At 43.7% G+C, this 27296-nt stretch overlaps 1 protein-coding gene across 11 annotated transcripts in view; it reads right to left on the bottom strand.

The window, feature by feature from the left end:
• Nucleotides 1–27296, bottom strand: part of bi (T-box transcription factor bifid) — a 105734-nt gene that overhangs the window by 10539 nt on the left and 67899 nt on the right. For all 11 annotated transcript variants that reach the window (XM_089476111.1, XM_089476113.1, XM_018015703.2 and 8 more), the window contains 2 exons: nucleotides 864–1010; nucleotides 707–783 (listed from right to left, as the gene is read on the bottom strand). In XM_089476111.1, the coding sequence (XP_089332237.1) occupies nucleotides 707–783; nucleotides 864–1010 (224 nt within the window). The remainder of the gene's footprint in view (nucleotides 1–706; nucleotides 784–863; nucleotides 1011–27296) is intronic.

Genomic DNA, 27296 nt, shown 5'->3' with positions numbered 1-27296 from the left:
TCAGTTATCTGGGCATGAGGGGCTCTATGAACAAGAAAAAACCTTTTCCTATATGAGCCTATCTAAGGAGGTTCCTTGGACGGGTAGAACTAGAGCCTAGCTAGGCTGCTCACAGGAAAAGCTCAGTTATCTGGGCATGAGGGGCTTTATGAACAAGAAAAAACCTTTTCCTATATGAGCCTATCTAAGGAGGTTCCTTTTACGGGTAGAACTAGAGCTAGCTAGGCTGCTCACAGGAAAAGCTCAGTTATCTGGGCATGGGGAGCTCTATGAACAGAACTAGGAAAACCCTTTTACTATATGGTATTAAATCACCTCTAGCCTAACCTAGCATAAAACTAAAAATCCCAAAGCCCTTGCTTTAAACTAACTTTAATGATTGAACAATTGTAATAGTTTGAACTAGGAAAAACCTTTTCCTGAATGGAATCATCAAATCATCTCAAGAACCCAGCACTAAAAACTCAAAAGCCTTGCCTTAAACTAACATTAATTATTAAACAATTGTAATAGTTTGGTCTGGGAAAACCCTTTTCCTATACAGAATCAAAACATCCCAAGAACCCAGCACTAAAAACCCTAAAAAACCAGCTGTAACTAACTTCACTTACACCCAAATCAAATCGACTTTTTTCTATTATTGACCTCTCTCTACGCGCCCATATTCCCTTAACTCGAGTCGTTGCTTAACACTAGTGATACTCACTTCTTTTCCCGTTTGCCAGCACCAGTATCACGAAAGCCCTTCGCAAAGGGATTGTTGTCGATTTTCAGCTGAGTTATCTGCAAATGTCAATGTGCGTTTAGTTATATGCCATATGGCTGGATTATCACAATTCTATTTATATGGGGATATGGTTTACCTTCTCATTTTGATATGCAGTCACGGCTATGAACTCCGTCTCCTTGAACACGTACGTGCGAAACGTGGAATATGGTAGCTTCAAGATATCGTTGGCTCGCACCAAATGAAAGCGCGGCTGATATTTATGCATTGAGTTCAGTATTGTCTATAAGGCGAACGAAAGAGATGGCCAGAGAAAGAGAGCATAAGATTAGTTAGCTTAGCATGCAAAATGCAATGGGACAAAAAAAAAAAGAAACCAAAAAGAAAAAAAAAAAGCACGGCACAAGGTATTCCGTTTTGGCGGCAGTAACTTGACAAAACTTGACAGGCTCAAACAGAGGCACACACACACACACACACATGGCTTGGAGTTGAGCTGTAGAAAAGATATTGCAAATGGCTGTGGACTGTGGCACGTCGGCGACATTCCTGTAGGCGACCACCCACCAAAGTGCACGAGTGCCGCCACAGAGACACACACAGAGTGAGCGAGAGTGAGAGAGAGAGAGAGAGAGAGAGGGACAGAGTGGGGTGCGGGGAGTGGCCAGAAGTTTTGTCATAAAATATGAATTTGTCTGCAGCAAGCAGAGACGAAGCCGCGAGACCCCCCAAGCAACGACATGCGCGACTGTTGCAAAAGGAACACCTTTTTAATTACCATAACTCGTCGAATCGACTTCGATTAAAACGAAGGAGCGAACGACAGACCGACCGACCGACCGACCGACCGACCGACCGACCGACCGATGGACGGACCGACGGACCAACTGTAAGCATAGTCCCAGCTCTAGTCTAGGCAGCCGGGCTCTATAGACCGGGTCCGATGCGACCAGCCACAGTCTCTGTGCTCTGTTAGCTTGTTTTCGGTTCCTGCTGCTGCGTGTGGACCTCACAAGCTGCTGCTGTCGTTGCTGTTGCTGTTGCTGCCATTGCTGTTGCTGCTGCTGAGTCTGGCAACGCCATTTTGTTCATGTAATTTAAAAAGAAAACAAGCTGCGACTTTGACTCAGACTTAGACTTTAGGCTATAGCTCTAGCTGCTTACACTGTTGCTGCTGTTGCCGTTGCTGTTGCTGATGGCGACAGCAGCAACAACAACTGGTTGGCTATATATTGTGTGTATCTTGTATCTGCGCTTGATTTGCACGCCCTCTCTCTCTCTCTCTGCCTCTGTCTTTGCCTCTGTCTCTGCCACTGTCCCTCTCCCACTGGGCAAGACCACCAATGGCGATTGCGGTGTCATGCACACAAAGGTGTGACTAATAAGATGCTTGTGGTTGTTGCTCATGTTGTCAGCATTATAATTGTATGTATAGAGCTGAAAGCTTGTGCTGGCCGTGTTAACGCTTCAGAAGTGCTGAATACAACTAAATAATGCGACAAAGCGCAGACCAGACTAAACGAAACAGATCGCAGCGCACAGCAGAACAAAGCAGGAGAATAGCATAAGCAGCAATAGTTGCTGGTAGCTGATGCAGACGGTGCGCTGCGAGTGAAGCTAGACAAGTACGTGCCGTCAGGCAGCCATAAGCAAAGCGCGGCGAGACTCGCAATAAATGCGGCCTGCTACAAGTTAATTACAGGGCGTAAGACAGCAGAGAGTGAAAAGTTGAACTGAAGCGAGAAGAGGAAGAGCTGCAATGACTTTACATGTGGATACAATGAATAATGCGAGTGTGGCTACGACGAGTGGAGAAATAACGGATAGATAAGCAGTGAACCATAATGGGCAGAGAGGCAACGAGTAAAGGTATAAAGAGTAGAGATAAGATGGGTAGATATATAACGAGTAGAGATATGATGAGTAGAGATATAACTAGCAGATTGACGACGAGTAGAGCTTTGATGAGTAGAGATAAAACGAGTAGAGTTATAACGAGCTAAGATATAACGAAAAGAGATATAACGAGTAGAGATACGATGAGTAGAAATCTAACGAGTAGAGAGACGACGAGTAGAGCTTTAATGAGTAGAGATATAACGAGTAGAGCTATAACAAGTAGAGTTATAACGAGTAGAGATATGGTGAGTAGAAATATATGATGAGTAGAAATATATAACATATAATCAGTAGAAATATAACGAGCTATAACGAGTAGAGATAGAGATAACGAGTAAATCTATAATAAGTAGAGATATGATGAGTAGAAATACATCGAGTAGAGACGTATAGAATAAGCATGTAATGAGTAGAAATATAACCAGTGGAGATATAAGGAGCAGAGCTATAATGACTAGAAATATAATGAGCAGAGCTATAACGAGTAGATCTCTAATGAGTAGAGATATGATGAGCAGAACCACAACGAGTGGAACTATGATATAATGGACCACCAACCACTAAACACATAGTACAGCTAGAGCGAGTAATCATACGAAACTACTAAAGAGACAATGAGTTGATAAACAAATATGCTTAACGAGTGACTAATGAAACTGCAACGAGTAGAGCCGCATGCAGGCTTTATGTGGCAAGGCGTAAAGCAAGCAAAGATAAAAATCTCATTACGATGAAGTACGTAAAATCGTAAATTAAAATATTTTCACACGCCGCAATAGCAGCAGCAGCAGCAGCTAGGCACGACTCGTCAATTTGAGTGGTCTACTCGTTGACGTGTCACGTTAATTAATGTGAATAGTATAACGACTAAGCGCTAAATGCGCTGCCATTAATTCATGCACTAAGCAAGTGCCTGTCTATCTTTCTCCCTCTCTCTCTCCCTTTCTCTCTCTGTGTGTGTTTTATTGCCTGGCCAAAAAGGCCGAAGGCTGAAAAACTGATTAATTGCCGGCGTCGCCATTTTGGAGCCCGCCGCACTCGCTGCAGTTGGCGCTGGCTGGGGGAACTGCACACGGCAATTGGAAACGCAATTGCCGCCGACTCGCACCGATTTGGGCTGACTTTAAAAGGCAAACACCGTTTATTGGCAAGCCTCATCAATCAAATTGCCAAGTCGTTGAGCTGAGTCGAAGCTGAGTCGAGTCGGAGCTGAGCTGAGCTGAGCTGAGGCTCTGCTGAATGAGTCGCAATCGTTGCTTAGTCCATAAATCGTCGTCGATGTCGTTTAGCTAATTTGCTTTAAATTTATTAACGCATAAATTCATTCAGCAGCAACATTAACTGAATTACTCGTTGCGCGTCTAGAATTTATTGATAAAAACAATTTGCATTATTACATACAATTTGCTTCTCTCGCTCACTCACTCACTCTCAGCCTCTACTGCTCGCAGTCTCTCTCTCTCTCTCTCTCTCTCTCTCACGCACTGTTGGCAACAGTTGCAAAAGGCGCAAAATTGTCATTTAAAATGTCATTCGACGACAATGTCGAGTTTGAATTGCGATTTAAATGAAAATAACCGTGAAGATAGCCATAAAAAATAATATAATATGTGCATGCACCGCAGCAATGTGGTTGTTGCTGTTGCTGCTGCTGCTGCTGTTGTTGTTGCTGCTGCATTTCAGTTTTTTTTTTTTTTTTTCAAATGGGCATAAACAAGTCTAATTAGACATGAAGTGCGATTACACGGACGCCACGCAGTCGTCGTCGTCGTCACACAACAAGCAACAAATCAGCAACAGTTGCTGTTGTTGCTTTGCCAAGCCAGACGAAAGACAGACAGCTCTAGTTGCTGCTGCTGCTGCTGCTGCTGTTGTTACTGTTGCTGCTTCTGATTTTATTCACTGATTGAATTGATTGGCAAGCAGCTCTAATGCAATTATGCGTCAAATATTGTCTACTTTTTTTCTTGTTTGTTCATATTGCATTGCGAGCCAGCGACTAATGCAAAATTCAGCAACTGTTGCTGTTGCATTGCGGCACGTCTCTATGTCGCTGCCCCTGCTGCTGCTGCTGCTGCTGCTGCTGCTGTTGCACCAGTTGGTCAATACCAATCCAATCCAATCCGTGGGCCACTTAATCACTCTATATATCGCCCGGGTGACAAACTGATTGAGCCGCGCCGGCAGCAACAACCAAAAAAGGCAGCAGCAATTTTGGTGTTGTTGCTGTAGCTGTAGCTGTTGCTGCTGGTGATGCTGCTGCGGGGCCTGTACGTGCTGTTGCCGTTGGGGCCGCATCTTGCGCGCTGCTCAATTGCCCACCTCCAGCCTGCCTGCCTGCCTGCCCTGTGCTGCTTGTGACACGTTTGTTTTGGGCTTTTGCGTGTTGATTGCTGCTGCTGCTGCTGTTGTAGTTGCTGTTGTTGCGATTGCTGTCGCTGTTGCTGTTGCACACTCATTGTTGGCATATTATCACATAATTTAACTGATGATGGCACCGCAGTTGCTGTTGCTGTGTGATTGCTGTCGTCGGCTTTGTTGTTGTTGTTGCTGTGCTCATGTTGCTGCTGTCGTACGTCGGCTAGTGTTGTTGTTGTCGGTTGGCGTGCTGCTTAATTGAATGATCACTCACACTTTGATTTGGCATGTTTTGTTCACATGCAACCAGCAGCGGCAGCAGCAATAAAACGGACGATCGCTAACGGTTATCGACAGTTGCATCAACTACCACAGCGATATCTCCACTTGATCGTGACTGAATGCCAGCCACAGCCACAGCAACAGCAACAGCTACAGCTACAGCTACAGCAGCAACAACAACAACAACTGCCTCAAATTATAGCAACTAGTTGCAATGTTCTGCTATTTGAGTAGCTGCGAAAATCTAAAATGTCGTGCAGGCATGTAAATCGCTCTGGGCACTAATATAGTCTGTTTATCGATATATCGATTAACTGGCGAGCGTGTTCGAGCTCTGTGCTAATTGCTCGCCGGGACATTGTTGCTGCAAACCAGATTGCTGATTATGGCTCGGATTCGCATTTACACTTGTTTTGGCCTGTAATGGGGCTTTGCCATTATGAAGAAGCAAGAAATGCCGATAACAATTTATCGATAACTACTAATTTACTGAGCTGGATAATTGATTACGGTGAAGAAACTTCAAAGATGCACTCACTGCATAGCGCTAGAACATTATCGATAGCTATCGATAGTAAATTCATGTGCTTATCGATAAGTAAATACCAAACAATTTGGCTCATTTATCGACTTGCTCTTGATAGTAAAATTCAGAGAAGTAAAATAGGTATCGATATACTAGCTTATCGATAAGCCAGCGCCACTCAATCGATTCATAGACATATCGATTATTGTCGATTAGCAAGCGCTCAATAAATTTGGCAACTGAACTGTCAGCACTCGCTTTAGCCAAGTTCTAAGGCGCCGCTGTACGTCGCTAATCTTTGGCTTGCTCTCACTCACTCCACACTCCACAGTCCACACTCTGCAATCCAGAGTTGTCACAGTGTTGTCCGGCTGCTGAGCTGCCTGCTCAGTGGCTCAGTTGTTTGCTGGCTGCTCAATTAGGCAACACGGGCAACAGCCAGGCGGATCGTTGGGTCGACGCTGTGCGAGGGGCTGCCTCCAAAACCATTTTCGGCTACCTGTTCACCAATTATGGACATAATTGAAGGCGCCGACAACGGCAATCATCATGAGCATAATGATGATGGTGATGATGATGACGATGGTGCTGGTGATCGCGATGATGACAATGGCGTTGTCGCCTGTTGGAGCAAATGGGAGCTGGGAATATGTTGACTAAGCATTTGGGATTTTATGAAGCTGTCGCTGGATTGTCTTAAGCTGCTTTCCGAAAGCTAAATCGATATGCATATTGAGAGATCTATACCATAAAGATCAACACGAAACGCGGCCCGAAACATGTCTTAATTAAGCCCGGGCCAGCAGCCAGACACTGCGGTTGGGGCGGGCGGTCGCGCAGGTGTAGACGTAGATGTCGATGTAGAGGCGACCCACCATGCAGCGACTCTTTAATATTCATCTCTAAATTATGCATATTTTTATGGTCGAAGCTAAAGTGAACAAAGACAAAAGCTACAAAATACGAGCCATATCAAAGAATATTGGCCTGATTCGACTGAAACGCCACCCAGGCGTTAATTTTTCCAATACCCAGTAGGGGCCGCTACAGCACTACATTGGGTATGTCTACAAGTAGAGTTGGAATGCCAAATTGTAGTACTCTGTTGCTTCCACTATCGGATTAGCATATTATAAAGGAGATACGAGTTGTAAGATTTTAGGTACGCATAATTATTGCCTCAAAACCGAAATTGTAGTTGAGGATCAAGCATGGTTATACAGGGTATTCACTAGCCGCCTATGTTACTAATGATCGGAGATCTAGCATGACAGATCATATCTAAAGCTAGTCAGGCACTGATTTTCTTGATTTACAGGGTATTCATTAGTCGCCTCTACAGCTGATTGCTATTGATGCTCATTGATCAAGCTTAGCTGATATCCAAAGTCAATTGGAAATGGTATTTTAGAAATATGCTGGGTATACATAAGTCGCACATGCAGTTGCCTTTCTGTCTCTGTTTCGCGCTCTCTCCCTCTCTCTTTCACTCTGCCACTGATTTGTTTTTGGTCCATGTCACAACTCTCACGCTGCCGCAGCAGCCGTCTAGCCAACAAGTTTATGGACATTTCATTTAAATAATGTCAAAATTTATTTACAATTTATAACAATTCTTTCGAGCTGCTGTTGTTGTTGTTGCTGTTGCTGCTGCTGCTGCTGCTGCTGTTGTTGCTGTTGCTGCTATCTTTTGGTGGTCGTCGTTGAACGGAAAATGTTAATTAAATGGATTTACATTTTAATGACAACACGAAGCGAAACAGCAGCTCGGCAACAGATTGAGATACAGCATGGCAAGAGAGTTGTTGCCCCACACACACACACTCACACACACACTCACACACACACTCACACACACACACTGGCAGACAGACACAGGCACAGCTGCCCCCGACTTGGCTCCAGTTGTCTCGCCTGTTGTCCAGCGTCTGGGCTCCGTTCTGGCTTCGTCCATTTTTGGTGGCGTCTGTGCGACGGTCAACGACGGCAGCCAATTGCAAATTTGCTTAACAAAATGGGCGGCGTTTGCGACCATAAACACACACACACACACGCGCGCGCACACATAGCGAGAGGGAGAGAGAAACAATGGGGCAGACAACATTTGGGGGCACTTTCAACAAAGTTGCAGCTAATGATGCCTGGACCCAACTGCTGCGACTGCGCAGATTTTGCTGTATGCAAATCGCTCCACTGCACTGTCTGCCCTCACCTGCGTCTCCACCTGGCACCCCCGCCTCCTGCCCCTGCCTTTGCTGCTGGAAGTCACAGTCGATTGAGCTTTAGAATTTGTATTTGCTTTTATTTGGTTTCGTAGTTTTTGGTCTTTCGATTTTGTATTTGCGTTGCGGTTCGCTGAAGCGAGCGACCAATGAGCCGAGTGAGCAAATGCTCAGTCGATAACCGATAACCGATGACTAGTGACGAGTGCAATCAAATCAAACTCATTGCAATAGTTATTTGAGCCGCAACTCAAATGAAGCATATAAAAAAGCATGCAATATGATACTATCGATATGTTATCGATAATAAGTGATCAGCATCTGTTTACAGTATTGCAAAATGTCCAGAGAGTATATTTACTGTTGACAAACCTCTTATCGATAACAACGAAAATAACATTTAGTTGGCTATATCATATCGATGATTGTTAGTCGATAACAATGATCATGAAATATTTTCCATTTTAGCATTTGTAATTTATTGTTACATAGTATATGGTATAATAATCGATAGTTATCAGGAAAGACCACAGCGAATTGTACGAAATTTGATAGTCGATATGTTATCGATAGCACTAATCTCAGCAATTATACTTAGTCAACTATACTTAGTGCGTATAGTAATGCAAATGTATTTGTAATTGCATTATGCACCAATTTAGCTAATATCGATTACTAGTTATCGCGAATTATTGTTGTATGTGCTCTAGGCTATCGATAGCAGAATGCTCGCTGACATATCGATGATTTGTCGCACTTAGCAATGGGCCTCCGCCACTCACGGCGCAACCACTCATAATTGCATAAATATCGATACACATTTATCGCTGGCATTGCGAGCGGGCCGCATCATAAATAATGCGCCAGAGTCGAGCCGATTGCTGCTTACAAATGAGCTCAGTTAGTTATGGCCATCCTGTCATAGATAAACGAGGAGCGGCTAATGGCCAGCAGCAACTAGTCGACCCGGCTCACAACTCCCGTTCCGCCCCCCTTTCGCCCACACGCTGCCCGCGTCGATTTGCCGTATGACAAATATTTCAAATGATTTCAACACTTTTGCCGCCTTTGGCCGCCGCTGGCGCGCAGTTGATTTGCGTTTTATTGCAGCTAATAAATTGAATGGCGACCCACCACGCCGACCAAACTATTTGCGTCGATAAGCAGCTATCGCTGCCTCACTCACGCCCCCTCCCTCTCTCTCTCTCTCTCGCACATTGGCAGCTGTGTGGCTGTGTGTTGCATGCGGCATGCAACTTGACTGCGCGCATGCGTGTGTGCATTTCAATGCAACACTGATAAAGGTGTTCAACGCTCGATGACATTAGCACCAGCCAAATGCCGCATGCCGCATGCCCCATGTGGCAAACTCGCAATCAACTGGCCCGCAGAACCCGCAGTTGTTGCTGTTGCTGCTGCTGTTGCTGCTGCTGCTGTTGCTGTTGTCGTTTTGCCATATTTGTCGGCACCTTTTGTTCTTCTTTATTAAAAAGGCGAATAATCATAATAAAGAACCAACAACGTTGTTGCTGCTGTTGCTGTTCCTGTTGTTGTTGTTGTTGTTGTTGTCGTCCATTTAGCCACTGAGTTTTGGATGAGCAGCCGCAACCGCCAAGCGAGTTTTTGTTGCTGTTCGAGTTTGGCTTTGGGCTTGGGCTTTGGGCTTTGGGCTCGGGCCTCAGCAGCTCGTTCGGTAGCTGCTAGACTTGGACATTAATCGATAACACTTGAGTATTTTTTCATGTTTCGCAGGCGAGCCATTAAGCGATTGTCCACCTCAAGTTGTTGTTGTTGTTGTTGTTGTTGTTACTGTTGCTGTTGCTGTTGTTGCTGTTGCTCGCTCGCTGTATATTTAGTGAAATGAAATGTGTGTCTGAATGTGTTGCTGCTCTTTAGCCTAATCTAGTTTAACAGTTCGATTAGATCCACATAATCATTCAAAATACATTTATTAATATCAATCGAGCAGGCAGACGACATAAACAGCTGAATAGACGCTCTATTAGAATTGATTGAGGAATTTGATTTGATTTTCGTTCGGCGAATTTTTTTATTTTCTCTAGAGGGAAAGCAATTTCCATAGTCGCTTTTTTTTTTAGATTTCATTAAACATATTTTTTTTCTTCTTCATCTATCTGTATAACTGTTCCATAACATTACTGATCATCTATCTGTATTATATTTGCATTGTATTTAGATGCTTATCTAGCACTAATTTGCGTTGAATATCCATCTTAATTATATTGTAGCCATATATTTATCGTATCTTTGAACATATCTGTGGCATCTATTATCTATTTGTCTGTCGTTCTCTTATATTGGTCTATATCTATCACCCTACATATAATATATACATATGTAGATAGAAATAATTATATATACAATATTTGTGTTATCCAGATGTCTTATCTGTTTAATCTATAAAATTATCTATCCTATTTGTTCGTTTTATTTATCTATATATTTTATATTTCGTATCTGCAAATCTAATCTATTCTCTCTGTCTGTTATATCTAACACCCTGTATCACATATATTTATATTATCCAGATGTCTTATATATTTTAAAATAATATTACATATATATCTGTCCTATACTTTATATATTATTTATCTATCCATTTTCTTTATTTATGCTTGTATTTAACATATTTGATTTTCTGTTTTATCAATCAACTTACGCATTAATCTATATCTCTCTACATATTTATATTATCTATTTCTTAACCAAATCTCTCTTATTGATCTGTCTTGTTAATCGATTTTTCAGGCTTGTCAATCTTGCTTCTCTAACTATGTCCCTGCTTCATCTACATATCTGTATATGCCTTGTATATTTATATATTACTACATAAACTGAAATTAACAAAACATCTATCTATAATATCATATCATATCATATCATATATCATATCAGCCCTATTTATCTATCTATTATCTGACAGTCTGTTTTATCAATGGTTGTCTAGATCCCTTAAATATCTCTTAGCACTACACTTTGACTTGGCAATTCACTATCTATCTCTTATATTCCTTCAGCTTGTTCAGTATATGCATATGATTCTACATGAGTCTTGATCTGTGATCATAATAATTTTCTTAGTATTATCAAAGTTTCCTTGAAAGATCACTCAAATATAATTTCTCTACTCCGTAGCGCATTCAGCTGTCTGTGTGGCTGCTGCACTTCACAATTTTGGACGATTCTCTGTCTTTTGCTTCTCTTTTCCTTGTCAATGCGGCATTGGGAGCTGCTGTTGCAGCCGCTATATTTCGTACCTACGAACGCATTGCCGATTCCTGCTGCCTTTTGGCCAGCTCCCTGACTCCCTGACTCCCTGCTCGACTGCCTGAATGCCTGACTGGTTGCCTGCTTAATGAAATTCAAGTTAAAGCGTTAATGATGATACCAGCAACTGGGCTTCATTCCCCAGGCCACTATCCCTTTCTCTTTCTCTCTATCTCTCTCATTTTCTCTCGCTGTCTCGCTGGCTTTATCCGCTGCTCTTTCTGGCCATTCCCGATAGCCGATGTCGCGGACTGCGCCTGTTTATAGTCAACACTCGGCAATTACTAAAAGACAAATTTATTTGCACGCATGCATATGATGCGGGCTTCCACTCGAGTCCGACTCGAGTCCGACTCTGGGGTCTCTGGCTACTGTGCTGTGTTTTTCAGCGACTCTGTTCGTCGGCGACGTGGACAAGTGTTAAGCATAATGCAGACACACTTAGATCTGTCTTGAGCGGGCAGCAGCAGGAGTAGGGGTAGGGGCAGTGGTAGGGGCAGAGACCTTAATTGAAGTGCGGCCGCGTCGCCTCATTGGCGTTAAGTGTCGATAAATTAAGCATACGCAATGTTCGCCTGCCCGAACTACAGCCCCACACACACACACACACACACACACTCACTTACTCACTCACTCACAATCACACACAAAGACAGCGCTCAGCTCTCAACTATGGACTATCTATCTTTTGATCTGTGAACGCAGCTACTGGCGGCAGTCGATTTTTATGAATGAGCCTTTTGGCCTCAGCGTTCCGTTGAGAAATTGTGAAAGGCATTTCTTGTCTCTGCGCATAAATTTCTGTTAATTTAAAGCGCATAAAAATCAACACAAAACATTTTATGTTAATGAAAATAAAAGTGGAGCCAGGTGAAAGCCCCAACAGCAGCTACTGCATCTGCCTTTATCTCAGCCTCAGCCTCCGCTTCAGCCTCTGTATCATCATCATCATCATCATCATCATCATCATCATCATCATCATCAAACAGTAGCCAAAAAGCCCTCACAGGCTCTGGCTCTGATTCAACAGTTACCCAAAACAGATCTCAGCCGGATAGCCGGACAATTAATGATCATCGAGCCGAGCGACTAATGAGCATCATTTGTACCGCTCCAAGCCTAGAACAGCGCTCAGCCTGAGAACCAAGCTGGCATATATATATGTATGTATGTTGTTGACCCGCCTGTCGAAAAGTTTGGGTTTTGGCTGAAATACGTTTCACAGTGCGTTCCGAAGTCGCCTAAGTCGCAAAGCTTGACAAATCGAGGCTCGAAACGATACTTGAAGGCATTTTAAAAGCGTGAAAGCAGGCTTAATGCATGATTAGAGCCATTAAAGTGGGCTTAAGTCAATAAAACTGTTCACGCTCGGCTTTAATATAATGCTAGGGCCACAAGGCGCAACAGACTGAAAAGCTCTCTCTGCGAAAAGTCTTAAATAGAGCACAGTAGAGGCTGACTCAATTTGGGTTTATGAGTTAATTTCTTCAAATATGAAAATATTAAAACTCGAAATTAACTTGAAATTGAAGAAAGCTCTTTGAAAGCTACAGAATATATAAAAGCTTACGCCTTTGGTGTATTTGTAATAAGACAAGCTTTAAGTTTAAGACGACTAGGTTTAAGCTGAAGTTAGAGTAAAACAGCTGTGTACGTGGAGCTTAAAAGCTTTGGAAATTTATTTGGCATCCTATAAAGAAAAATTTGAAGCAATTTACGAACATTTTCTTGTAATTCATTCTTCCATTCAGATATTAAGGAACGTAAATAAGTAAAATAAATATAAAGATTATAGCCACTAAATTCAAGAGTAGCTTTATGTGTTTTAAACTACTTTCGCTTCAAGCTGTGCCACACATGAGATTTCGTAGAGCCTTGAGCGAATTCTAATGCTGTCTTCATTAAACTTTCTTAATATCTCTAAAAGTTTTACTGGTTGAAGCTGAGCTTTAATAAGTTGCTTAAAGCTCTTCGAGTCAAATATCTAAAAAAAAAATGGTGAATGAAATTGCTTAGCTTGAGGCAGTGCTTATCGCAGATTTACTTGGCAACGATCACAGATCACAGATCACGGATCACGGATCATGGATCATGGATCATGGATCACGATCTGCGGAGCTAGTGCAATGTGTGTGCGCCTGTATGAGTGTGTGCTGGTGTGTGTGTGTGTCATAAAAGTGAGTGCGTGTTACAGCATCCAAATGCGAGGTGTTTGATGTTGGCCGCTATCTTATCGGGACGTAAGTAGCTGAGTGCCTGGCCGGGCCGGGCCCGTCACACCATTAACTTTGTTTTATAACTTAATTTTGGTCGGGGCATTCAGAGAGGCGGGGCGAAACAACAAATCGACACTTGTTTAATATTTAAATTTAAATTTTGATTATAATTTGTTGTCTTTGCGTTGCGTTGCGTTGCGTTTGCTTTGCTTTTCGTTTCATTTCGTTCGTTTTGTCTCTTTTCCTTGCCTTGCCTTGCCTTGCCTCTCCTTTCCTCTCCTTTGGCTCTCTTCATGGGCATTTTAATGAATGAAAACGGGGTCTGTGTGTGGGCACAGCCCCAACCGGTGGCTCCAAGACGTGACCACCACACGCTGTGCTGCTGCTGCTGTCTCTTCATCTTCTGCTGCCTCTTCGTCTTCTTCTTCTTCTTCTTCTTGTTTTATGGCACTTGGACTAGGCCGGATAAGCAGCAACAGGGGCAGCATCTATTTAAGTTCTTTGCTTAATTAACGAAAGGAAAACGCAAAGCGTAGCGAAGAATGGGACATAAAAATTAATTAGCAGCACCAAAAAAAAAAAACAACAACAACAACAACAAAAATCAAATGCATGAAAAACTCCAACTCCAACTCCAACTCGAACGTGCGTCCACATATGAGCCACCTGAGGCAGGTGGGCGCAGGGCACAGGTAGGCGCTGTGCGCATACGTGCCGGGTGGGCGTGGCTTGCCCCGCACGTTCAACGCCTGAGATTGATTCAAGCTAAAAATTACTCGACAAGCGGATAAACAGTGGAACCTGGCTAAATCAGATTTTGGCTATTGAAGCGGGTCTAGAATAGAAGAATACCCCGCTTAGACTTAATCAATACTAAATTCTCAGCTTTATACTAGCTGAAGCTGGCAACGAATTCAGGGATCTACGACATTTTGATCTAACTTAGTGAATTCTAAAATCAAAATCTCAGAGGCTCTCAGAAAGTCTCAGAGCCCTAGGATCTATCAGAAAACCTCAGCAAGCTCTAGGCTAGCGCATTTATTGAATGAAGATGATGAATGGGCGGTATATATATGATATATTTATAAGGTGTATAAGACTTTACTCTTTAGCCAAAGAGTAATTGACCGTATGGACTGAAAAAACTAGACACATTACTATGCAAACATCAACAATTGCTTCAGGTCTAACTCATTTTAATCTAGGAACCATCGGATCAGACATTTGCTGATTGTAACTCTACAAATGGAACCACTTAGAGCTGGTCGTATTTAATATTTTGAATTCGAAGCTGGCTCAAGCTACATCAAATTGAAATTCATTCACCAAATGAGCTGCGTTTCTAATCAAATTACGTGCCCATTGCCTAGTCTTCCCTCTCTCCCTCTACCTCCCTCTCTGTGTGTGTGCGTGTGTGTGTGTTTTGTGTCTTGTTTGATTTTTATTATTATTATTATTATTACTATTTGTATTTTTCTTTTGCTGCTCATAATTAAGTGTAAATTTATGCAAATTTCTATCAATAGGGTTTAGTAAGTTGGCCCCACCGAAAATTTTCGATACGTTCGCCCGCCCCCGAGACAGGTCGATTTACCTGTTTCTCTCAGTTGCTGTTGCTGTTGCTGTTGTTGTTGCTGTTTGGTTTCTTGATTGCTTTTTCGTTGATTGAGGAAATTGTCGACGTTTGTCGTTTGTTCCAAATTGGCAGCTAATCAGTGGGCTAAATGCAACGGAAATCCCAAAAATGTATGCCATATGCATAAGTAGACGTTGACTGAATGAGCGCGAGAGAATGGGAGGGGGGGGTGGGGGGGGGGGGGGGGGGGGGGGGGAGGGTAAGCCGTCACTGGCTTCAGCCCACAATTTCCGTGCGCTATGCTAATGCCCAATCTATTTAGGTGGCCCAAAGGAAAGTCCGAAAAAAAAAAAATGTGCTCAAAGTCGAAACAAAAGCAGTAACCAAAAGACGCTAATTTATAAGGTGGCCGAGCGGCAAGCTGTGTGTTTGGGGCCAACAGCTTTTGGGGCCGAGCATCAGTTGCCCATCAAAGCCATAAAAATGTGCGTTAATAACATTGCCGCCAAAGTAAAGTTGGCAATAAAATGGCAGATTCATGTGACGATGACGACGATGACGACGATGACGACGATGGCGATGGCGATGGCGACGGCGACGGCGCTGCTACCGACGCGTTTGGTGGGAAATACGACCCTGGCTATAAGTATAACAACGACAACAACGACAACGGCAACGACAACGTCAACGACAACAACGACAACGTCAATGAGCCTGCTGCGGCTGCTGCCTCTGCTTGCAACTTGCGAGGCAATAAAATTTACGTGCCATAAATTTCCACACAAGGCTGCAGCTCGAGCTGTGCCGCTGCAGCAGCGGCTTTTGTAGATTCGCATTTATGCGTTTAATGATAAAGAAGAACGCAAACGACTTTGACTTCAGCTTGGAGCTGACCAAGTCTCGTCCTCTCCCTCTCTCTCGACTCACTCTCTCTCTCTCTCTCTCTCTCTCAGTCGCCCTGCGTCTGCGTAGCGTGCTGGCAGCAGTAGCTGGCCGAATGGCTAGCTTAAGTGCCGCATTGCGTTTCCTTGCTGTTGTTGTCATTGTTGTTGTTGTCATTGTTGTTGTTGTTGTTTGTGAATCGTCTGCGGCGCTACCGTTGGGGTGCTACCCCTACCAAAAATGTGGCCACACAGGCGACACCAGCAGTACTTGGTGGTCTCTCTCTCTCTCTCTGTCTTAATCACTCTATCTCTCTTACTCGTTCTCTCTCTCTCTCTCTCTCTCTCTCTCTCTCTCTCTCTCTCTGTCTGTCATAAACAACATCATCACTGATCAGGCGCTGAACTACGCTCAGATACCCTTCAGCTAGGTAGATACTCCTGAACTTATTCACAGCTCATATTCTTCTTTTACTAGCTCCCTTTATAGATCCCTCCATAGATTCCTTAAATATATCTCATACCTTTCGCCTTATGCCTTCTTACCCCTCAGCTCATACATTGGCATATGAAGCTTCCTTCTACCCACACTCAAAGCAAATTTCCTAGGACGTCGGGAAACCTGACTTGGACTATATCTAAGATATGATATGCATCAGCTTAGGAATTTGTGTATAACAACTGCAACAGATCTAAGGCAGAGCTGGCCGAGGCACCAGTATAATCTGTTCTGCCTTAGAAGTGAGCTTACCCTTGATTACTGCTCTCCTCTTCTCTCCTCTCTTTAGCACTCCCTCTCGCTATCCTTTCCAAGGCTAATTAACAAGTCTTGCATAGTATTGCAAATGCATCAAATGCGCACGCGCAACTGGAATTGTCGCTGGCGATGGGAAAGGCGATTGCTGCCACACAATTGGCGTCGATTTGGTGGCAAGATGCAGCCAGCCGACGGCACGCACCTCACCATGCAAAGCAGCAACCGGAGCTTGTTACAAAACAGTCCAAAAGGACAATTCGACAGCTGCTGCTGCTGCGGCTGCGACGATGGTGGCTGAGCCGGCGCCTCATTGCTCTACGCCCCCCGCTCAGCCTCAATTGTTGCGGCGCTGCTTGAAGATGAATGTGTGTCGTTGTCTGTTGTCGTCTTGGCGTCTTGGCGCTCGTTGCCAGCCTTGTCAGCTCTTGTATTTTGTATGTAATTGGCTTGGCTCTTAATAGATGGGGCGCATGGGTCGCACTGCCGGCGTCACCTGTCGCCTACTGTGGACAGACCAGATTGTAGTTAACTTGCGGGTACAGCAACAGCAACAGCAACAGCAACTGCCTGGCGACGAAGACAACCACAACAACAACAGCAACAACAACAACTTCGGCATCGGCAACCAAAAAGCCAAAGACATTTGCAAATCTTTTGTTTCTCATGTCCGATCATTTCTCATATAGGCGAGCAGGCGACGACAAGACCCCAAGACCCAGGTCCAAGACGACGACAAAGGCATACCGCAGGCGCCAGGCCCCAAAAACAAACAACCAGACAGCCAGACAACGACGACGACGACGACGACGACGACGGCGGCGACCAGCGTCCAGCTCGAAAACGAGCTCAAAAACGAGCCGGAGCGCAGGCTGAGCGCGGGTTGAAGGAAATTTGTTCGTCTTTTTTAGATTTTTTTTCTGGCCTTTTTTTTTTGGTTTTTGGCTTGGCTATGCATTCAGAGAAACGACGCACGAGCTGCCACAGAGGCAGCCGACAAGAGCTGAGCGCCAGGCGGCCAGGCAGGCAGGCAGGCAGGAGGCTGCAGTCGTGGCATTGTCTTTGCCCGAGCGACATTCAAATCTTAACTTGAAATCAACGGGCGAACGCGAACGCGAACGCCAGCGCCAAACAAATTCAAGCTGCCAAAATAATAAGCAGAGAGCGCAGCAGCAGCGTCCACTGGGCGCCCTTAGACCCTAGGCCCAGGCTGCCGTCCAGTGGCAGGCGCTGCTGAGTTTTATGGACCCTCCACTGGCCAAAGAGACAAATGCGTCGTCGTCGTCGTCGTCGTCGTCGTTGTCGACTTCGACGTCTTCGTGAAGGTCGAACGGCTAACGCCAGTCGCCAGCTTTTGGCGCTCTGGTCAGTGGTCGTTGCTGGCGTCGGAGCTGGGGGTGAGGGGCTAGCGGAGGGCAGGCTACCCAAAGGGGGTGCTGCGGCGCACCGTAGCAGGCAACGTGGAGCTGCAGATAAGAAATTTTTGCTGAAAACTCGTGCGCGCGCAAAAAGGAAGCGACAGCAATGAAGTTTGCTTCTTCTTCTTCTTCTTTTTTTTATATATATATATATTTTATTTTGGAACGACGACGACCGGTTTCATATTGATGACGACGATTTTGGCGAATGAGGCCTGCCTGCTGCCTGCATAAAATTTGTTTGCCATGAGAAACAGCAAGGGGCAAGCGAGCCAGAGACAGAGCCAGAGCCAGAGACAGAGAAACAGAATCAATTCCCAGTCCCAGTCTCAGTCTCAGTCTCAGTCTCAGTCTCAGTCGCAGACCCCATTCAGGCCCAGCGCGTCTCTGCGCGCTCTTCGCCTCGGTTATGTGTTGTTGTTTTTTTCTTCTTCTTCTGCTTTTTGGCATACAAATTGGCTAAGAACGGCGTCGGTAGCGGCGCATTTTAGATGGCTATCAGTAAATAGAACACAAATGAAATTCATCGATAGAAATCGAAATCGCAACAACAACAACGACAACAACGGGGGCGGTTGCTACAAATCAAAAAAGCAAGAGAAGAGAAGAAGGAGGAGGAGGAAGAGGAGGAAGAAGAGGAGGAGGAGGAGTAGGAGTAGGCAAAAGGGGTATAAACCACGGCCCGTTAAAAAGCATTCAGAGTGTCTTTGCGGGCAGACAACGTTGTCGTTGTCGTCGTTGTTGTTGTCGCTGTTGTTGGTGTCGTGGCAACCATGTGATGGAGTACACATGTTGCCGTGCACTTCTTGGCTGGCACGACAGCAACAGCAGCAGCAGCAACCGCAGCAGCAACCGCAGCAGCAACAGCAGCAGCAGCTCAGCCAGTGGGCGGCCCCAACGTGTTTGACCTTTGCACCAGGCACCTAGCTTACCTGGCCACCCTTGGACGTGGCCGTGCACCAGCACCAGCCAGCAACGGCAGCAAAATGGCTTAAAATTACAAGCAATACAACACTTAGCACCGCCGGGCACCACCACAGTAGTTCGGCTTGCCACACAGCCTAGCCTATCAGAGCTTGGGCTCGACGGCTCGACGGGCGGCCACAATGGCCGACCGAGCTCCTTTGGCAGGGGGCCGGTTGACAGAGGCAGTTGGTGAGAGCGGGGGGAGCGAGAGAGAGAGAGAGAGAGAGAGAGTTGCGACTCTCGGTATATGAGCAATGTTTGAAAGTTTCAGAATTGCGCGCCAGATGCGATGCGATAAGCGAACCGCCAATGCAACGAACTCTGTTGAGCTGGCATTCAATTGAAATTGAAAGGGGCATTCAAAATTGAACAGGCGTAGAGTCGATAAAACGTAATAGAATGTATTCGATATGTGGGGACTTTAAATCGAAATTGAAATTGAATAGTAAGGAAAGTACACGTAACTTAAATTGAAGTTGATATCAGGTTAGAAATTGAAAGTGAAATTGAACATGATTAGAGCTGTAGAAGAAGTGCAAGAAATCGAAATTCAGTTGCAAAGATATTTACTATATTGCAATAGAATTCAATTTCATTTCTTTGAACATCTGCATCAACTGTAATCAATATCAGCTCTACGCATTTTCAATTTCAATTTCAATTTCACTTTCAATCTACATTTGCACAAAAAATAGCAATGCCATTCAATCCTTCATTTCCTGATGGAGAGGAAGATGTGTAATCTTTGATAAAAGTTTTTATATGGAATATATATTCTCTACATTGAAATAGAAATCTAGAGAAAATATTTCTGCGATTCAATTTCAATTCTCTAGAAGCAGAAATTGAAATCGGACTTATGCTGAGTTGCAATGAAAGTTGTCATTGATATTGAAATTGAAATATGCATTGAACAAATAGCGAAAGAAATGGAAAAGTTTATTTAGCAATGGCAATAGAAGTTTACAATTTTTAAATAATCCAATACAATAATTAAATAATCCAAGCTGTCGATTAGAGAGGTAAACTCAAGTTAAAATCAAGCTGTAAGGCTGAAAAGCCTTATACAGCCTGTAGTTAATATGCATGCTCAAATATCATTTCTGATCTGTCTCAAGTCTCGTCTAGAGCAAAACGAGACCAAGCCAATGCAATCGATTGCAAGTCCAAAGTAAATCTCTCTCATAGTTAGTATAAGATCTCAAAGTGGATTCCTCTGATTGTCATTAGACCCAGGCAATTACAACTGAATCGCAGCATCTGTTTAACATAAAAAAAGAGATCAGTGATCCGCGGTAGCAGCTACTACTGCTGCCCCGATCTGGTGGCCATCTATGACACGCATAGTGGGGAGGGAGCAGAAGAAGAAGAAGCAGAAGCAGCAAGCAGAGACACGACACATATTTGATTAGCCGGGCTCATCTCTCATTTCGAGCCCAGTTAGTTGGATTACCTAAAAGCGTTTTGTGTGTGGGCCCCCCCAACAATGAAGAAGAAGAAGAGGGTACAAAAAAAATGAACATTTGTTGTTGTTGTTGTTGTTGTATATTGCGTTGTTCAAGTAGCTCACGACTATTGTCAATTAATCAATAACAATAGAAATCTGTGGCCCCTGGCGACATAGACCTAGCATACACGATATACGATTCGAATCGAAAAGGCCGCGGCAGAGGCAGAGGCAGAGGCAGAGGCAGGCGCAGGAGCCGGGGCAGGGACTGAGGATGAGGCAGAAGCAAACGGGGGCAGCAGACACACATATAAGAGCCTCTAATCCACTCTAATGACAATGCTGCGAGATGATGTTGATGATGCTCATGCTGATTGCTGTTGTTGTTGTTGCTGTTGTTGCTGCTGCTGCTGCTGCTGCTGTTGTTGCTGTTGATGATGATGATGACAAAATGCCAAACAAGCGACCAGCAGCTGCCTGGAGGTCTGCGGGCACCCTACTGTCGACAGGTCGCTCAGCAGCCAAATGAAAACCAAAACGAAAACACAAACCAAAACCAAAAAAAAAAAAAAAAAGGTCAAGTGGAGGCTCTTCGAGCCCTGTCCGTAGCTCATTCTCACATCATTAATTACAAAATTATTGGGTTTTTTAGCTGCTGCTATACACACACACACACGTACACACACACACGCACACACATGCAAGCAGGTGTAGTTTGTGTCCACGCATTGCCGCAGGAACTGTAACAAGACCTAAGACAACGTCTCTTGGACTAAAAATACAACAACAACAACAACAACAGCAACCAAATCCCCAACGAAATCCAAAAATCAAACAGCAAAAATGTTAATTTTCAAATCTTCGTGGGAAACTGAAATTAGTAGTTAACACACACCAACACACACAAGCGCTGTGTGTGTGTGTGTGTGTGTGCTGTATTTGACTTGTGAATATTTCGTCTCAGCCTGCGGGCGGCCTAGCTATGACTGCGTATTAGCATTGTTGATTAACTGGAATATGAAGCTGCCAAAAAAAGTGAAGCAGAACAGATACACAGAGAGAGAGAGATAGAGAGAGAGAGAGAGAGAGAGAGAGAGAGATAGAGAGAGAGAGAGAGGCAGAGACCAGGAGATAAATCCAGAGAGAGACAGAGACCCGAAGAGAGGGAGAGACTGATGCAGAACTTTTCTATATTATTTAACACCCTTTCGATCATAGCCAAAATAAACCATCGATAACTCAATTTAAGTTCGATAAATATCGATTTTGAACCATGTACATAAGATATAACACATACCTATGCAAAAGCTATGCACTGTCTAGCCAATATAGAAAGCTCTCAGAATGCCTAACTGGTTCTTAAGCTCTGTATAGTTCTCATAAAACTAAAACTTTTTAAAGTTGTTTTCATTAAATGCTATAATTCCATTATTAATCAATTATAAAAATTTTTTAAATAAAGCTAACAATATCTGATTCTCAATAGAAATTTGACAATGTTTAGATATACTTGACTTTCCAAAATTTTGGAATTTAAAGCTACAAAATCTGAGAAACATGAAGAGAAAATCTAGAAAAATCCACACAAAATTAATAACTGAATATGAAGGAAATATTTAGTATCCAAATTGTTGATCTTAAGACTAAAAACCTAACGAAACTCGGGGTAAAATCAGAAGAAATTTAGGAGAAAATGTGTAGGAAATTTTGGCAAAAATACATAAACAATTTTTGTCTATGGCAAATGTGAAGATAAAATAAGAACAATTTGATAATCATATACATATGCAGTAATATATATAGGACAACATTGCAGATCAAGCTTAAGCAGTTTAGATGAGATAAAAATGAAGGCAATTTCTCAAGCTCTCTCTCTCTCTCTCTCTCTCTTTATATGCATACTTAAATATTTATATAGGTACAAGTGTGTGTTTTGGCAGTCTGCAATAATTGAAGTCTAATCTGAGTCACGTCAATGATTGGCCTCTGCAGATTGAGCTTGGCTCGACTTGAGCATCTCACGTCTCGAGGTGGGGCAATTAACCGATTTTTGGTTCTATTTACGCCCGATTCTCTGCCTCTGCCTCTACCCCTGACAACACGGCTGCAAAGCCAAGCAGATGCGATGATTAATATGTTTTTGAGTAGTTCTTCGCTGCAGGCATCAAATCGGACTTTAACTCCAACTCAGACTCTGATTCTGACAATCTCGAGTCTCGCTGTCAGCCACGTCTTCAGCTCCTTAGCCAGTTGACAAATTGTTCGTAAATGGCTGCCAGACACAACTGGAACACACGCACTCCGTCGATCGGGGCCATATGGGCCTATTCGAGTGGGAGCCAAGCCGGATTGATGGCTAACAATTCTTATAACAAAGTAAAAGCAAAAGCTAAGCTCACGTATAGCGATTTAACTGATCATTAGTGAGCGATCGATGGACATTAGCCTTAATAGACTCTCATATATGAATGTATATAGATGTGCATATATAAGACTAGTCAGATAATCAAAGTTATCAATAGATCAGAGCTATATATCAAAAATAATTCCCGATAGAAAATAATATGAAATATGATCGATAAGCATTGGAGCAAACTCTACCTTAAGAGTTAAGAAACTAGCTAAACTATAAGACAGTATAAAATATCTCTTAAAATACACGAAATAATAAGATTTCAAATATATATATATAAGAGTGTACCTAGATCAATCAGTCTCGATCAGTTCAGTGGAATTTTCTCGATATTACATATGAATCTATGGCATGGCCCAACTAAAGTACACATCTCATATACTATATATAGACAACAATGGGAATCTCGGGCAAGTGGAAATGTGGAAAAATAATAAAACTCCCATCTAACAAGCGCCAAAAGCTCTGACAGCCGGCATAGTGATTAGGGCTTAAATATATAGCTCTGATACGTAATATGCACAATTATATATAATCAAATCTGGGGCTAAGCCGCAGCAGGAGCTGCGCTAATCCGGCGCTGAGTGTTTGACTGGAAAGAACCACCTGACAAACGCGATTCAAGCGCTTCAAGTGACAGAAGCGGGATGCATAGAGAGAGAGGCAGAGGAAGAGAGAGAGATGTAAAACTCAGTCACAAACGTAATGGCAATCGTATTCGGGTAAATTGCAATCCTATTAAGTCAAGGCGCAGCTTTAAGAAATCCAATTAAAACCGAAAAGTAGAAAAAAAAAATATCCAAGTGGCTGCGACTCCAAATGAAGCCGTGACAATAAGCTGGATGGGACTCGGAACGACAGCAGTAGAATCTGTGCATAATAATACGTGCATAATGACTGAATGACTGGCTGACTGGCTGACTGACTGAGTGAATGAATGAATGAATGAATGTGAAGCCGGCTGAAGAGCGCGAAACACTCCAAAGACATTAGCGCACTTGAACCCGGACAATGCCGGGTGGTGCGACCAGCGTAGCCAGCAGGCAATCGGGAGCGAGACGGCCCGTAGCTCGGCCGGATTGCAGGATAAGCGGAAATGCGGCTGCCACTTATTGAACGGAAGTGTTTTATTTTACCAAATGTGCGAGCGCGCTAATGAGTGCGAGCGAGAGGGGAGAGGGCGAGTCTATTGATTGACTGCCAATTGTTGGTAAAAAGCTTTCGGGTGTTTGTCAAGTGCCTGGGCCACACCGCTTCGTCCGGCAGAGCAAGCGGGACGGCGAGCGAGCACGAGCCGAGCAGATGGAGTCGACCAGCAGAGGGAGGGGGACCACTGCTGCTCCTGCTGCTGCTGTGGCTGCTGCTGCTGCTGCTGCTGCTGCTGTCAATTTGCATGCAGAGTGCAACGCGCAAATGAGCAGAATAAATTAAGACAAAGCGAGGCGAAACAAAAAAGTGAAACAACAAAAACAGACAAGACTCGACAGGGCAGAGATCGGGCAGATGATGCAGAAGAAGCGGCAGAAGAAGCAGAACAGGCAGTGACAGCAATAACAGCAGCAGAGCAGCAGAGCAGCAGCAGCAGCAGCAGCAGAGGGTGTGGCAAACGGCGCTGACGATGGCCGCTTGACAAAAGACACTTCAGGCAAACAGCAACAGCAGCAACAACAACAACAACACGAAAAGAAGAGCAAAAAAGAAAAAACGCAAAAAAAAAGCTGCGAGCAGAAAATGAAATAAAAGTTAAACATAAATAAAGATGACGAAGCTTCGGCACAAGCAGAGCGACAGAGCCGGCGCGAGGACAGTGCGCGCGTGCGAGCGAGACAGCGCCTATCGAGTGTGAGTGCATGAGCAAAAAGGCGAGAGCGAGAGGCGCCCGATTGCAGTCATGGCTGGGCCGCAATGGCGGAAATGTGTGAATGAGGGCAGAAAAGGCGTTGACGCGCCCTAGCCTAAGGTAAGGCACACACACATGTGCGCGTGTGTGTGTGTATGGCTGCATGTGTGTGTTTAATTAGCACTAAAGTACGTGTATGTGTGTGTGTGTGTGTGTGTGTGGATGCGTGCGTGCAAACGCTTACGCGCGCGCGTTTTAAATCGCGCGCAAATCGCGCCCAAAAAATAATATAAAAACGCATTCGATAAGGCAATTAGTAGTAGCTGCTGCTAGCGCCCCTGCTTCACCCGGCCAGCCTCAATCGCTCGCTCGCTCGTTCGCTCGTTCGCCTCTTAACCCTTCTGGCCGGCCGCAGTGCAATTTGCAGCAAATTGTCGTCGTCTTGAGTGCATTTTAATCGCCCAGTCATTTAATGCAGCAAAAGCAACAACAACAACAACAGCAGCAACTGCAACAGCAGCAACAATAATCATATACAAAATAGTTAAACGTAACACAAGCGCTGAGGGAGCGAGCAGGTGGAGAGGGGTGGGGGTAAATCGGGCGCTTGGAGCCTTGGCAATCAGAACGGCCAGCCAAGGGTTAATTGCTAACCCACTTTATGAACTGGCTGTGCTTCAAACGCGCTCGCTTAATTACAAAAAGCTTCGATCCCCATATGTGTCTATTACCGCTGAATGTATAGATATAGGTGTAGCTACATACACACATACCTATATATATTTACATATATATATATGCTCATATGCATATGTATGCATGTGCTCATGCACACCCTCTTCTGTTGAAGTGCCCGCTCAATCTGGCTGCACAAATTGCTTTATAATCGTCATCAATAAATATAGCCCGCTGCAGTCATTAAGCCCTCAATAATAGACAATGTCTTCCAATATAAACATGTATCTATATATGTATGTGTGTATATGCATCAATATATATCCATGCATACATACATACATACATACATTCCTAATTGTTGCACAAATTGAGCAATCAATGTGCACAAACATCTAGATTTCTTATTTTTATTTTTATTTTATTCTCTAGCTCTTCATTCAAGGTGAGAATTTTGATATGAATTCCAATCAATGTGCTATTGAAATATATAGGAACTATTAAACGAGTCTTCTGAAGTCTTCTCAGAGATTTCGCTATATCTTTTATCTGTGTCTGAGATATATACAATTGCATATTATCTTAGTCTTAATCAATCAATTATGTTTCATATATGAGATAATTATATATATTCATAAAGAGAGTGTTTTAATTCTTAAGAACTTTTCTAGACACTTCGTCCAGCTGCCTCAACAATTTCTGCTTTATGAACTCCTAAGAACTCATTAAACTCTCCATATATTTCATATTCCATCTTTATCTCGCCTTCTCTCTCTTTCTCTCTCTCCCTCTCTTGCTCTTCCTCTATAAGTCTGTCTTTCTCTGTCTCTCTTTCACTTAATCTTTCTTTGTCTCTTTCCCTATATGTATATATCTGTCTTCTTCCCCATATATTTGTCTCTTATTTTCGCTTTATCAACATCTCTCTGTCTCTTTACCTCTTTCTTTCTCTCTCAATAACTTACTCTCTATCATTCTCTAATAAGCTTCCCTCTGTGTCCCTCTTTTTCTGCACCTCTTTTTGTATATCTATCTCTCTCACATATTCTCTTTAATCCCTCTGTCTCTCTCTCTCAGCATATTTCGCTTTCTGTCTGTTTCGGCTTCTCCCATTCAGCCTCTCTATCTCGCCATCTCTCTCTCTCTCTCTCATATCGCAGAGCTAATCACAACTCTACTAGCACCGTCTTTTGCCCCTTCTACTTTGCAACTCTTTTCCGCTGTAGAGGCAAATGTAACACGTCGCTCTTTATGGGTTTTTATTTTTTTTCATGTTATTTTATTTCGATTTGTTTTTTCGGTTATGGGAATTCTCGTGGTTCAGTTTCATTGGAAATCAATGGACGACGTACGTGTCACAAATTATTAATAATCTATAATAAAAAGTATAATTTCAATTTTTATAATGAGACGCGTGTTGAAATGTGCGCAGCCTTCGCCCTCTCTCTCACTCCCTCTCTCTCTCTCTCTCGCACTCTCTCTCTCTGATCCTGGCAACAATCTATAATATACATAAATATGTTTCTCCGTCTGCTTCTTCTTCTTCTGCTGCTGCTGCTGCTGCTGCTGCTGCTGCTTCTTCCTCTTCTTTCACTCTCTCAGTTATTTTTCATTTCATAAATCATCGAAAAATGAAGTTGCCGACGCATACTAATTATATTTTATTTGGTGGTTGGCCACGTTGCGCCCAGTTTTCTGTGGCTGCAACAGTGACGGGGCCAGGCACTGGGGCAGGGGCAGGGGCAGGGGCAACTGTTCAACTGGCGCCAGGCGTTTGCAACTGTAGCGCCGTTGCATGCATTGCCCCG

The sequence above is a fragment of the Drosophila arizonae genome, chromosome X (genome assembly GCF_054131065.1).
Source record: "Drosophila arizonae isolate 15081-1271.41 chromosome X, UAZ_ARI_1.0, whole genome shotgun sequence".
Lineage (NCBI taxonomy): Eukaryota > Metazoa > Arthropoda > Insecta > Diptera > Drosophilidae > Drosophila > Drosophila arizonae.
This window is presented reverse-complemented; position numbering and strand designations above follow the sequence as displayed.